This window comes from Myripristis murdjan, chromosome 12 (genome assembly GCF_902150065.1).
Source record: "Myripristis murdjan chromosome 12, fMyrMur1.1, whole genome shotgun sequence".
NCBI classification, from domain to species: domain Eukaryota; kingdom Metazoa; phylum Chordata; class Actinopteri; order Holocentriformes; family Holocentridae; genus Myripristis; species Myripristis murdjan.
This window is the reverse complement of record NC_043991.1, coordinates 22,293,804-22,308,401: the sequence shown is the minus strand read 5'-3', so window position 1 is coordinate 22,308,401 and position 14,598 is coordinate 22,293,804. Positions and strand designations below refer to the sequence as shown.

Here is a 14,598-nt window from a genome sequence, read left to right as displayed (position 1 = left end):
AGGAGCGATTCATTTGAGCTTAAAGGCGAGACTTTGGAATCATTTCTCCTTTCAATTCAGATGATCTGAGTGTGCACATCTGAACATCTTTGAATATTAGCTGAAGAATAATATTTTTTACTCTCTTCTTTCACTATGATTTGCCATCTTGCTACTCTTTTTTTTTTTTTTTTTTTTACCAGCAAAAGATTTTACTATTGGAAAGCTCTGTATACATTACATAGACCAAACCTTTGTTTAAATACCACTTATATTTTTTACAATTAATGTCAAAAATTTCAAACCCTTTTGCATACATGAACCTTTGAATAGAGGGCTTTTGCTTTTTACTGGAGTCCTGTGGATATGGATGCAGCCACTTTACCTTTGTTGTTGTTGTTGTTATTGCAGTCAGGCTAGCTAACTCACTTTTCCCCACAGCAACATTCGATTGATTTTTTTTTATTGACAACATTGTCAATAAAGCTACTGCAGCCCCCCAAAAACAGAAGTTTGACCAATTCTTTACTTCCGCATTCAGAAATATGGTGGATTATATGTGGATCAGCGGTTTCAGACTCATGTTAGGTAGTGAGGCTGCATTCATTCAAAGGACACCTCACGAGAGCCAGATTATTGTTTCTAACATGACCCAAGTCGTTGTGATGGACCGGTGACTGTCCAGGGAGTTTTCCCTGCCTTCCACCTAATGAGTGCTGGGACAGAGGCTCCAGCTCCTCCCTCCACCTTTACGAGGATAAGCAGTTTGGAAAAAGAATGAATGAATGAATGAATGACCTGAGTCGACGGATGAATATTTTAGACTACTCTCTGATTTATTATTTTAAATCAATCAATTTGTACCCAGCCAGTCAATGAAAAACTGCATGTTGGTACATGAAAATAACACATAATGTTGAATTACATAAAGCAGCAGAAAGAAATACAACAAATATACAGCATACAGGTTTGTTGTTTACCTCCCAGGAGAAAATGACTGCTCTTTCCATCTTTCTTGAAAAATTCTACGCTGTATGTCAGCTTTTGCTTTTTTGATAGCGTGTTTGTTAAACTAATGTAACGCAACAGAGCAGGAACAGTCGGTGCAGGAGCTCCCCCGCTGGTTTTAACTTTACCTCCAGCAGATTCTGCTTCCAGCTGATGGATAGGTTTTAGTGCAAGGTCTAATTAATTTATTACAATTATCATTAATTTATCAATTCATCATAAAACCTCTTATTTTGCTTATTACACATAGTTGTTTTTTTTAAATAATATTTAGATTTTTTTTTTTTTTTTTTTTTTTAAGTTGTTTTTCCTCCTTTCCATCAGAAACAATTTGGGGGCCATATGAGACATGCTTGCCGGGTTAGTTTCTCACTTAAGGTGGCTTAAATTACTGTGAAGTTTCCTCCAACTTTGCCACTTTGCCATCATGTAATCAATTTGTGTGTATGTGTATGTGTGAGTGAGAGTGTGTGTGTGTGTGTGTGTGTGTGTGTGTGAGAGAGAGAGAGAGAGAGAGAGAGAGAGAGAGAGAGATATGCTTGGCTGCCCTGTAAAGTCAATAATGGTGACCCTCAGTTTCAGGATAGGACATAGTGCTGCAGGCAAACAGAAGTACAAGCCTCCTAGAATTTCCGTTTTTCACTCTTTGCCAGAAAGCACGAAAACGACAAAGGAAGAGTGAATTGAAGCATGCAGGTGGAAATCAAGTCCAAACAAGACCCACATGCTGTGTAGAGGGACCAAAATCAAGCGTACGCAGAGTTTGTGATCGTCAATCATGTTATCTTCAGAATATGTTTTGCAATGCCTTCAGGAAAGTCTAAACATATATTTGAAATGTTTTCCACTATTTCAGCTATTTGGCACCTGCATAATGTACTGGAAAACTTATACAGCCTCAACAGTCAGACAGATTACTTGGAAAGTAAATAAGATTAACTGCTGCTCATGCTTTTTTGAAGTAGTGAGATATTTTCAGCCCCTATATCTGTCTGGTAGATGCTTCCCCTGTCTGCCTTGGTGTGTAGTTGAACCATGCTGCGGTTCATCTCCTGTCAAAAAAGATGTTGTTGTGTGCTGCTGTATTCTGGGAGCATGGCAAGTAGCGGCAGCCTGCTTCCCATAATCCATTTTTATGGGAGCACGTCTCAGAGCACAGGCCTTGTGCCACAGAGACAGAGGGGGGGTGGCTTCACTCTTGATATAAAATTTTCATCCTTTCCCTCTTTCCTTCTCTCTGTCTCTCTCCCTCGTTCCTTCCCCCTAACCACAAAGCCTATTAGAAGCAATCACAGCCCTAGTGTTACAGTGAGGGAGTGGAAGGATTGACTCAAGGGCAGAGGATGAGAGGATGAGAGGAAGCCAGGGAGAGAAGGAGAGAAGAGGTGCTGTAAAAAGATTACCATGGCCTGTGCTCTCAGAAAATGTATTGATTGCCAAATTAAATCAGCCAGCTTTACTCTGAAGCTCACAGAGCTCATGGTGTGTGGACCGAGCCAATATGCTGCTTTATGGATTTCCACACCCAAACATGGACTGTGTCCTTGATCCCGCTATGAGTTTCTCTTCTTAAGTCTCTCACTTACTTTGTTTGCAACCCTGATTCAGAATTCTGAGGAGTGAGAGCTGTCCACAGCAACACAATAATCAACTCTATTTGACGTTAAAAGCACATCCTAAGACTAGCGCCTCAGGTCTGTTTGGCCCTGAAGAGCTCATTATAATGCTGAATGTCCCTAATTTCAATAAAAGGGTTAAGACATAGCTATTTTTTAGTGCATTTTTTTTTTATTTGGATTTTGTTGCCATCTAGTGGACCTTGGTTTCAAATGATTAGATATTCTTCACTTAAAAATAGATGAAAGCTTATTTCATAAACAAAACAATGCACTGCAGTGATATGATATACATTTTGATATATTGTATTGTACTTTTTGTTTTATTTATTTATTTTAATTACTTATTACTAATATATTGTTCAATAACCCAGAATAAATGAATTCTCTTTTTCTTATATACCACACATACCACTATAAAACTGTGGCTGAAGGTGTTTATGGTTGACTCAAACTGTGGTTTATGAACTCAAATCAAAATGTCAAGCCACAGATTCACACCCCAGTCCAATAACACTGAATCTTCTGATTTACATCCTGTGGAAAACATGTTGTTATTTATGCTCACCTTTCTTGCACAAGACAAACAATAAGTGTGGCCATCCTCTCCTAATGAAAGGTAAACGATGCACTTCTTTTTGTTAGGAATTATAATATTTAAAATGTCAAAGCAGCCCTAGCAAAAACTGTACTTTTATTATTTTTTAAAATAGTTTTTACCACACCCAGCACCAACAATGTTGCCATTCAGAATCCAGTTGTAGCCAGTGAGCAGAGAGCATCTTCCAACATCTCCCTAATTTCTTTCTTTCTTTCTTTCTTTCTTTCTTTCTTTCTTTCTTTCTTTCAGGGACAACAACTTCATAAAGGACTTTCCCCAGCTAGCAGATGGTCTCATGGTCATCCCCCTGCCAGTTGAGGAACAGTGTCGAGGGGTGTTGTCTGAACCCATGCCTAACCTGCAGCTGCTCACAGGTGTGTGTGCGTGCGTGTGTGTGTGAGTGGAGGTTCGGTCTATTTGTTTGTCTGTCTGTCTGTGCATCAATACCTGGTGCTGTGAACAGCCACAGATGAACAGAGGTGGTCCATCGCATTTTTAAGTGGCAGCTGCATTATCCCTCTAAGCTCTGCAGTCATAATCAATGACTAAACAGCTTCTGAACTGACAGCACTAATAGACTGCAGCCAACACATCTCTCTAAAGAGTGGGACAAAAAACAAACAAGTTAAACTACAACTTTTACATATGCACAGTGTGCCCATATGATGTCACACACACACACACCCCCCCCCACACACACACATAGCTTCACACTTCATCTCATATGTTTCACACGGTTCCATGGAGTACATTGTCACTCAAACATTTGGCTTGAAACCTGCACCTCCACCTCTGCTCCCTTATCCTTCCATTAGTGGAATTGGCTGCAGCATTTTGTCCACATCAACCCATGAACTCCTTCTCTGGGGGTCTGCTTTCTTCAGAATTGGACACACACACACATACACACACGCCACATGGGCAGGCCTTTAACTAATCATTTCTTTGTTTTCCCATCACCTGGGGAGCATCATTTTGTAGTAATTTTGTCCACTGTGTCTCTGCTCCTGTACTTTTTTGTCTTAATTTTCTCTTTGACTGTCTACCTCTATCTTTTTTGCTCTTTCATTCTCAGGGGATGCCCAGTTTAATGAAGCCATGGGGTATCCCATGGTGCAACAGTGGCGAGTGCGGAGTAACCTGTACAAAGTCAAACTCAGCTCCATCACCTTATCTACAGGTAGGAGGTGGCAGAGTTTTCCAGGAATTATCCCATGTGCATTCACTGAAACTGAATTTTGTACTTGTAAGTCTGAGGCTGACAACGCCAGAATAATTTAATCTTTCTAAACAACACAGCAGAGATCGATAAAAAAAAATAAAATAAAAAAAAATCAGAGAGGGTGTTCAGAGAGTTATGTGTTGCTTTCATCGTCTATTCCCAGCCTATATGTACACTCTTAATGAGCTGTAGGTGACTCTCACTCACTCACTTGCTGCTTCTTGCACAGCGACAAGGGCAGAGTAAGTCATTTAAGGAGTGTGGGTGGCAGTTGTAGTAGCTACTTGCTATTACGCCAATTGTGTAACTGTAGCTGTGAAAACAAACAATAAATTAACCATTACGCCCAGGCCACACTGTCTACCTGAGCACTGTGTCTGTGCCGTGGAAGCTCTCAATTTTCATTTTGCCACCTCTCCTAACAGATTAGAGCAGCTACACAGCCTGCATGAGCAGCGCATCGAAGGCGTGGCTCGAGCCTCGCTCAAGTGGTGCATCAGCTAGTGATTCACAGTGGAGCCTATTCGCTCTGTGTGCGCTTCTCAGCAAAAATAGATAGGGCAAATCATACCTATATCTGTACAATATGTCACATGAACAAATCTAATTTTTTACAAATTATTTTTGCAATTACATGGAGAAAGCGGAGGCTCCTTCTATGTGGGTTATCAGGGATGCTGGACACACCAGTCTTGGTCCTGTGTTGCTACAACCGGAGATAAAAAACAACAAAAAAAAACAAAAAAAAAAACATAAAAAATACTTTGGACATTATCAAAGGCAGCCGTTATGCACAGGGAGAGGAGGTGGTATGGTCCAGGTGTTACTGGCATCATGCATCTGCATTTTATTTTGATTTTCAGTTTTGTTCCAGAAGCACACCAAATAAAATAAATAATGCATACATGCATACATATGTACTAAAGCTATGTTTCCTAGCAGCACCTAGATGCAAATAACGATTGGTGCCTTGCATCACTGACATTGTGTGTCCTTGTTTTAATAATCAGTAGTGAAGTACAACAATCTAGACTGCTGGGCTGTAGTACAATCCGAAAATATCAAAAAAAAAAAAAAAAAAAAAAAAAAAAAACTCTGTAACCGCATGAAATTCAATAGTGATTTGAGTGACAAAGTGCACTCCCCTATGTAAGCTAAAAAGGAACGCTTACACCAGCTCACTAAGGCCCAGCCAATAAAATTCAGCAACCATTCTGAATTCTGAACAAATCACAAAAAATTTAATACTGTTATCATTTCTCCTCCTACTACTACTAGTACTACTACTACTAATAATAATAATAATTATTATTATTATTATCATCATCATCAATCATAATCATAATGCTGAATCGTTATAAGACAGAAATTTTTTAAGTTTAACAATTTGTATTTGTGTCTTAAAGAAGATTCTTGTGCATGCTTAGCATTGTTACCTAAGCTTCTTCTCTGTGTGTTTCACCATGTTTCCAACAGCACATTACATCAGTGCTTATTTTTCACTGACAATTATTTTGAATTAATTATTTTGAGTTAACGAGTGCTTGATGAGCAAGGTGGGGCAAATATTCAACTGTCAAGAATGTTAAATTACCTATGATAGGTGTGGACTATAAACTGTAATAACTGTAATAAACCTCAGCACACAATTTTATCCCTCTCGCAGAGTAATTTGAATCCTGTCCAGTAGATTTATCATTCTGCTGTTTCATACAATTACCGTCTTGCAGACATGGCATCTGCAATACAAGGCCCATGTAACTAGCGGTTAGGCTTTACAACACTGTGCAGTCACTTGAACATTTTGCCTGTTTTGTTGTTGTGTGGGCGATGTGACAGTGGTTATTATCAAACTATATTTAAATGCAGTATTCCGTGTCTTTCACTGATAATTTTATATTTTTTGGGGGGGGGGGGGGGGGGCAACCGTAGGCTATACAATCATGTAAATGGCATAAACATCTGAGATCTCTGTCCAGAAGAGCACAGTTTTCGTAACAGCTAAGATACTTCACAAAACCCTCAGGCTCCCACACCTCTGGTAGAGAACACACAAGGAGGAGACACAAGACCGCCCAATGGGGTGATTCCAAATTTCAGTCTCCCAGGATGAAAAAGGTTGGGGAAATTGTTGTGGACCAACCAAACAACTGACTTACAGACAGAGTGAGCTACAGAGCTGCTGCTAGCAGCTAAAAATTCAGCTGTCGTTTCTGAGCTGCAGCCATTTCCAGAGAGATTATGTGGCGTGAGATGTTGCCTTGGTGCACTTCTATGTGGAGGCAACTCGCCAAACGCCAGAATCTGCCAAGGTGACCAAGGAAAGGTGCAACCAGTGGGTTCTGTGCTGTCGCAGAACCAACAAACCAACCAACACTGTATCTGTCTCATGTGCCACTGCACTGGACTTACCACTTGGTGGGCAGATAACATGTTGCCTAGAATAGAAGCCTAGAAGGCACTAGGGGTGTACAGCCATTGCACTATTTGTATACGGGTTCGGATTCGGGCTTTAAAAAAAAACTTCAGATTTGTTATTCGGATTCGGAAAGAAAGCGGAAGTGGGCACGTTAGAGACTTCCACCGAGCTAGCCGGCTAACTTCCGGTTTAGCTCTAGGCTAACTAGAACAGGAATAAAATTTAATTAATTAATTAATTAAATTTAATTGTTCGGCTCTTCTAGACTTTCCAAATGTAATCAGACTGAATGGATCTAATTCTGCTAGTTACGAGTTACGACTACGAGTCGTTTTGTGGGGGTTGTGACACTCAAAAAAAAATGTATCCACCGTTTTATAGCCACTTCTTTTCCCGTTATTGTCAAAATGCTTTTTGGGCCACGGTGCATCATGTGATGCTGCAATTTCACATTTGGCCACTATGTAAAATTGGCTTCAACGTGCGACGCTACCTGCTCGTGTTCTGTGCTGTTGCTCGTAAGGGGACTGAGCCTGAAGGCTCTCACCAAAACCAAACTGTGGCAGTGTCTTTGATGGATGTGATTGGCTCAAAACACGCACCGACACGTTTTTTGTTACGTTTTGTTTTAATCTCTTGTAATTGGCTCAAAAAACTGTTCGGGATCAAAGCATTATTTGTGTTCTTCCGAATACCGTATTCGGGTTCAGGTACATACCTAGAAGGGACATGACCACTCATCTGACAGATGTGCTGTCAATGAGTGCAAATCAGTTTGGAGAAACAGACTGACTGCAGGTTGTTATGGGCACAGGGCACTCTTCTCCAGGTTAACCAAGTTGAATGATGTGTCATGGCAGTGTGATCCATGACCTCTTTCTATGACGAGGAGAGGATAGGTCCTTTGTCTGAGCAAAAGGGTCCAGATACTCTCAGAGGCTCTAGCACAGGTGCACACAGGTGCACGGAGCCAGGGAGAAGCCAAAGGGAAGACAAGTGAACTCAAGCACCCTCCTATGAAAGGCGAAGCGGATATATTTTCTGAGGAGTGGGAGGATGGACATGAACATACATGTCACTGAGGTCTGTGGAGGTGATCCAGTTGCGGGACAAATGCCTGGCCATCGGTATTTTGAAAGGTCACTCCATAATGTGTGTTGAGCACATACAAGTCCAGCATGGGGAACATTCCCCCCAACCTCATGGGAATCAGAAGTAGGCAGATCAAAAAGCCCTCTGGAGATGCTTAATCACTCCCCTCTGCAACAGGAAAATGATTACCCCTCCTCCACCACCACCCTCTCTGTCAGGCTGGGGAGTCAAACAAATACTGCTTCAGTAGAGTCCATAGTGGAAATTCTGTTCAGCTGTGTCAGGAGGGTTGCTGGCTCTAACTTATAGTAGCAATAATATCCTCTTCATCATATTCTGCCCATGACTATAGGTAGTAGCTGTGCTCTTTCTTGTGCAGGAAGAGGGCCACAGAGAAGGCTGTCTGGCATTGTTAGTCCACTACAGGAAAGCACAGGACTCTGGGTAGGTGGATGCTTTGCACTGATGCCTTGATGCCAAGCACAGAAAGCAGGTATTGTGGCAGGTTTCAGCAGTGAGAGGGTGGAGGCAGGACTGACATGTCAGGTGGTGAACAACTTTGGCATTCTTGATAGAAGATCTGCTCTATTTCTCTTTCGCTGAGTGAAGGAGGAGGAAAAGCCCTTATAGTGACAACCATAGCAAAGATGTGGTTGGTCGATAGGTGCCTCAAAAGTCTCAGGGTGCTGAGGCATAGCCCCAAGGAATTATCCAATAGTGAAGGCTATTCAGGGGCAGAGCCCATACAACATAGAAGTGTACATCCTGGCCACCTGAATTGGGGTGTTCCATCCCCTCTCAATTTGTTTTGGATGGTACACGTCTCTCCATTATAATCACGCTTTGTGAATTAGGCTGATAGGATAGTTTTTGTTGTTTTTTTACAGTCGCTTTTAGAGTAGCTTTTTTTTAGATTTTGTTGTTGGCATTTCTGCTTCATTCACTAGCAACAGTAGAGAGACACAGGAAAAGCGGGGAACAAAAAGGGGGATGACATGCAGCAAAAGGGTCCAGAATCAAACCCAGGCTGCTGCAGTAAAGACCTAGCCTAAACCTCCTGCTTAATCTACCTTTAATCTGAATTTTTGAATTGTAAAAAGAAATTTGTGAACAATGACATGTCTGGATTTATAAAACTGTTCACTGGTTCCACTCTAAAAGTTTATGTGTGTGCAGAAGAGAAAAAAAAAATGTGTATGGACAAAATTAATCAGATTTACAAAACCTTTCCATATGCGCATTGGCACAAAATTCCCCTTTCATAAATCCCCATAATCTTGAAATTGCAAGCATGTGCATGCATGTACACTCAGTGACCACTTTATTAGATACACCTGCACAATCTAACACAATCCAATACAACTGTTGTGCCATAAAGTTTACTTTTACAATGCCTATAACGCTCAGGTTTTCTGCTGTTTTACGGGACTGCATTTGATTGAGAGCTGTTTCTAATATTGTGTCCCCTTCATGTATATAAATAGGGAGGACAAAAAATTAGAAACACATCTCAATATAATGTAGTCCAGTACAAGACTTCTGCAAACTTCAACCAAAATAATAAACATAGAATTACATTTACACATTCTACGCAATGTCAACACAAACTGATCATTACGAACTTAAACGGTAGACTTTATGGCAGAGCTGTTGCATTGAACTGTGCTAAATTATACAGATAGACCTGATGAAGTGGCCACTGAGTGTATATGCTTGTCATCCCATTCTCTGTGTGAGAAAGTGGCAAAGTCAGAGCAAGGAGAAAAAGAGAGAGAGTGGATTCAGTTTGGGTATCACCAACCAAAAAACAACAACAAAAGTTTGTTGACAGACAGCATGTCACAGCAACAGTTATAGGCATTTTTTGGGCATTTTTGCTTTATTTGACAGTTATAGTAGAGAGAGACAGGAAGGGCAGGGGAGAAGCAGCAAATGGCCTGAGGTTGGATTTGAAACCTGGACACTGCATGCAGTAAGGACTCAGCCTTGACAAAAATGTGCTCTTCCCAGGTGAGCCACCAGAGCACCAGAGATAGACTTAAGAATGGAGAACTTTTCATTCTTATTTTCTGACTTGGGTTATCAGCCAATGGGTGTAATTTGTAGCGAAAACATGCCTTAAGAAGACATCTTTGATATTGGTCCTCTACCTTTTTGGCTCACAGTTCAGTTGCTTAACACCTTGCATTTGTAGCAGTTAATTGTAACACATGATGCATGAGCCTATAGTGAAAGTTCATTGCAGCAACTAAATGATTAATGATCATCTGTGTAACTTCATATTGAGCATAACGATCTGATTGGAAGTGTAATTAAACTTGCTTTAACTATAAGCAAAAATTGTGATGAAATCATGGAAGCCAATAAAAGTCAAAGCTAAAACACGATCTGTCAGTTCTGTTAAAAATTACCATTGCAGTGTGATGAAAAGGTGTCAGCTGAAACTTGGGTTCAGTTAGTCTACTTTACACTGTACAGGATTGTCTGAAGACATGTATAAGTTTGTCCCTTTCAGAAAAGGATAGAGATTTTGTAAAAAAAATTTCTAGAGTTTTAATATGTGTTGGGTCAAATATACTAATGTCAGAAAAATCATTTGTGATTATTGTTGAAGCAGCATTCTGTATAAATTTAACAACCATTCACTGATCAGAATAATCGTTTTAAGAAGAGGCTGGGCACTGGCATGCTTGAAATATGGTTGAAAATTGTCATTGGCCACTGAGTTGTGTATTATAGATACATCAGCACAAATAATTACACATAGCACATAGTGAGGGACCAGGGGAGGTGCTGTCTGTTATTTGCTGTCTATTAAATATTTCATAACTTAAATGTTTATCATTTTAGATTGCTAAATTGCAAATATTAATATTATATTATGAGTCATTAATTATTTACAGTACCTATGTATGAATAATTCTGGTTATGCAAAGTCCTGAAATGAAAACATTATATTTAATTATTGCTGATTTGTAACCTCAGTGCAGTCAAGTTACAAGTAGAGCTCTTGCTGAAAAGGTTGCCTAATCCCACAATCTAGAACCAAAGGAGAGTTTGCCAGATTAGACAACATTTATAACATATTACTTATCAATCTATCAGTGTGGCTTTATGAAATTAATGTGACTCATGATATGACCATTTCCAGCAGCTCACAAGGACTGATTTTCAGTGGCTGATAGTGGCCAAATAAAACTGAACGAAACAAAACTGCCAAACCACAAGCGCTGGGAAATTTCACAGGAAACTGATTCATTGCACACACTGTAAAAGACTTAATAAATTAATTATAAATGTTTTAAAATAATGCATGTCCAGATGGGCTTGTGCTCTGACACCATTAGTGGCCATCTGTCACTGCTGGGTTCCTAGCTTGATGGTCTAGTTGTCCACCAGGAGAGAGCAGTTTGTGAGGATCTTTTGGAGAAGTCAACACAGTTTCTTTACTTGTTTTATATTATAGATGTTAGACAGCTCACCTGTGTCTTCAGCAGGACACATCATTTTGCAGCAGGCCCACTTCCAGACTGCTTTAAGTGGGTATTAGGGCTGAGCAACTTTTTTATTCCCGTCACAGTGTCCTGTACTACAGACTGCAGGCTGTTCTCATTTAATGACAGACTACGGGCTCTATTTTCCCGGTGCAGCGCAGGGTTGCGCAGTGAGGCGAACCCCGCGCAGAGCTATTTTGGACCAGCGCAACCCGAGGGGCGCACAGTTTTGTATTTTGGCAGACCGACGTGCGCTGAGATGGGAGTGGTGGCACAGCAGGGGGAGGTGTCGATAGATTCAGCTTGGCGCAGTGACATTTTCGTGCCAAAAGGCTTTGCCGAGGTGTGCCCAAAGCTCGCCATCTGAAACCAGGTCTACTTTCGGCGCAAGGCGCAGCGGGGCCAGCGTAGTGGAATTTTGGCTGACAGGCGGGCAGTGCGCACATGTCACCACAAACTCACAGATTGTCAGGCACATTAACAATGCAATAAATACCCACAAAAACCACTATTCAATGCTATAATCTCAATCAGCACATAAATGTATCTCCATATTGACTGTCCCGTCACTTCTGATGTCAGATCAAAGGAGATTGGCACCGTTTGGCATGAGTCATGAAAACCCAACCTGATCACCTGTCAGTCAAACAATGTGTCCACTATGGTGATGTCTTTTTTCCAGTCATGGTGTCTGGCGCTGCTCGTGTTAACTACACAGTTCTTCTTCCATATATATAAATATTCCACACTGGGTTTCCATTATCCATTATCCGACTATGACTGGTAGCCTAAAATCTGCCAAAGTCCGGTAATTTTTAAATGTCTGGTGAAAATATTCCCTCTAAGCACAATTTGAATTTTATTAAAACAGTCAATTTTCACGTAATTTTATTATTATTATTATTATTATTATTATTTAAAAATAGCCTGCGTGATCCCTGTCTCCAGTGTACCAGAGAGAGAGAGAGAGGTTTTTCTCTGCAGAACCGGATCAAAACAGCGCAGCGAAGTCACCTGGGGGAGAGCAGCACGCCGCGTTATTAAAATGATATGAGACAGTTTTTTTTGTTTGCAAATTATAGTTGCAGTTGTTTGCAATTGTATGCAATGGTCACGTTGAAAGAGCACAGGCTTGTGCAATATTTATTTATTTATTTTAGACGTTACGCACATGAGTCAATTGACGGCACTCATTTAATTTGATATAGCCTACTTTTCAGTAAAAAAGATTACGCTATAAATTGACATGCCTTGATATCATTCTTATATAGCCTGCATATAATTTTAAGCTCAATAAATTCAGATAATATTTGACCGGAATTTCAAACATTTGTCCGGTAAATTGAAAACCTGCTGGTCACGTTGTCCGGTGCCAATTTTTTCTAGCGGAAACCCTGATTCCACACAAATCGAAAATGTAAAACAAACACGCATTTTAATGAATATGGCGAGGATTATCCTTTCAGGGAAAAACATTCATGAAAAATGGGGGCTTCACAGTTGAATTTATATTTGCTCGTAAAAATCTATAACTATAACAGACAGCGACAGAGCTGGAAAAAGAGAGATGTGAGGCAGGTAGGTAATGGAAAGACAGGGGACTGAGGAAGACTAATGTGAGGATAGATGCATGGATGGATGGATGGCAGGTAGCTCCAGCAACATTCCAGCAGCCAAGACTGGCCTCATTGTCCTGAGTGTGCGTTGTGGCTGTGTCAAACCCACTCCACGCCTTCTCTCCTCCCTTGCACCCAAGGGCGCGGGAAGGGTGGTGCTGAGGGTGCTGCAGCACCCCCTGCTGAGGAGGGGTGGAATAAATGTCAAATTAATTTTACCACATTTCAAAGTCATTTTCTTTTGAAAATGACTTGATTGTGGCAGTCACTTAGGGTGTGGACAGGGGGAGAAAGTAAAACGTGTATTAATCTACTGCACCTAATGCAAGGAAAACGAAAAACATGTAAAACGCGTGCAGAGGGGCAATCACACCGAGACACATCAGGCGGCACCATCAGTCGGCATCAGGCGAGCCGGCCGCGGCACCGGCCAGCATCAGGCAGCTCACCTGTCAGATCCGGCAGACCTGACCGGGTGGGCGTGGTATCGGACGGTGCCGCGGCCAGCCAGCCTGATGCTGACTGATGGTGCCGCGGCATGTGCGGGTCAATACTGTAGTCTAGAAAACTGGCGATTTTTTTTTCTCATGCGCCCCCAAGTAGATTGCGCCCTGGGCAGTTGCACTGCCCATAGCAAAAACCGTCCCTGCTGCCGAGGCTGCCCGCACAGCAGGATACTGCTGCAACTCTCTCTCACTTGTTTGCGCTGCGCTAGCACAGCTGGTTGTCTGTCTGTCACTGAAAGTTTAGCCTCCAAATCAGTGGTGTAGTCTACGTGATACGCAGGTATACGGCGTATGCCCACTAGAAAAGGTCCCGCATTTCCGTATAACCACTTAAAAATGCGCAAAGATACGTATCAGTATGTTTTTTTGACATAACGTTCACTTTCCCGTTCATAAAGTCGCCTTCTCTGTGTTACGAAGCGGGCTCTTTTTGACCATATTTCGGGGGACACTACAGCTGGAGCTAATGTTAACGTTTCAGAAAGGGAGCCTGTGTGTGCGCACCCCCTGGCAAAAAGTAGTTCCCGCGCGCATGCTTGCGCCGGTAGGAGGAACGGCGGAGTACTTGCGCCAAGGCGCACGGCGTGCCAAAATTGCAAAATCCACTTGGCCACACCCAGTTGGCGAAGCGTAGGTGCGCTGCGCCCCCGCCTCGCCCGGTCTGCGAAAATAGAGCCCTACTACAGGATACATGCATGAACTGTTTATGATCTCACTAATATGAACTCACTAATATGTACAACTGTTCAACTGACACATGCCATTTATATGTTGAAATTTGAAATTTGCATATCTAATGAGTTATTGCAGATTGAATGGATGCACATTTAATTTAATTTTTAAAGTAATTTTTGTTACCTATCTCCACCCACAAGTTTTATGCTAAATTTACAAGTCAGCCACTGTGTACAGTAAAACCTCCATTCAAATTTCTTAAAGCTCAGTATGACACGCTGAGCAAACGTCCTCATAAGCCTCATCTACTGCCAGTGTATTTATAGGTCTGCAGCTGTGCACAGTAGAAACACCATTCAACATTCGAAAA

The 14,598-nt window shown here is 41.4% G+C and overlaps 1 protein-coding gene across 2 annotated transcripts in view; it reads left to right on the top strand.

Moving 5' to 3' along the window:
- Positions 1–14,598, top strand: part of astn2 (astrotactin 2) — a 491,396-nt gene that overhangs the window by 378,395 nt on the left and 98,403 nt on the right. For both annotated transcript variants that reach the window (XM_030065131.1, XM_030065132.1), the window contains exons 14-15: positions 3,454–3,578; positions 4,280–4,384. In XM_030065131.1, coding sequence (XP_029920991.1) covers positions 3,454–3,578; positions 4,280–4,384 — 230 coding nt within the window. The remainder of the gene's footprint in view (positions 1–3,453; positions 3,579–4,279; positions 4,385–14,598) is intronic.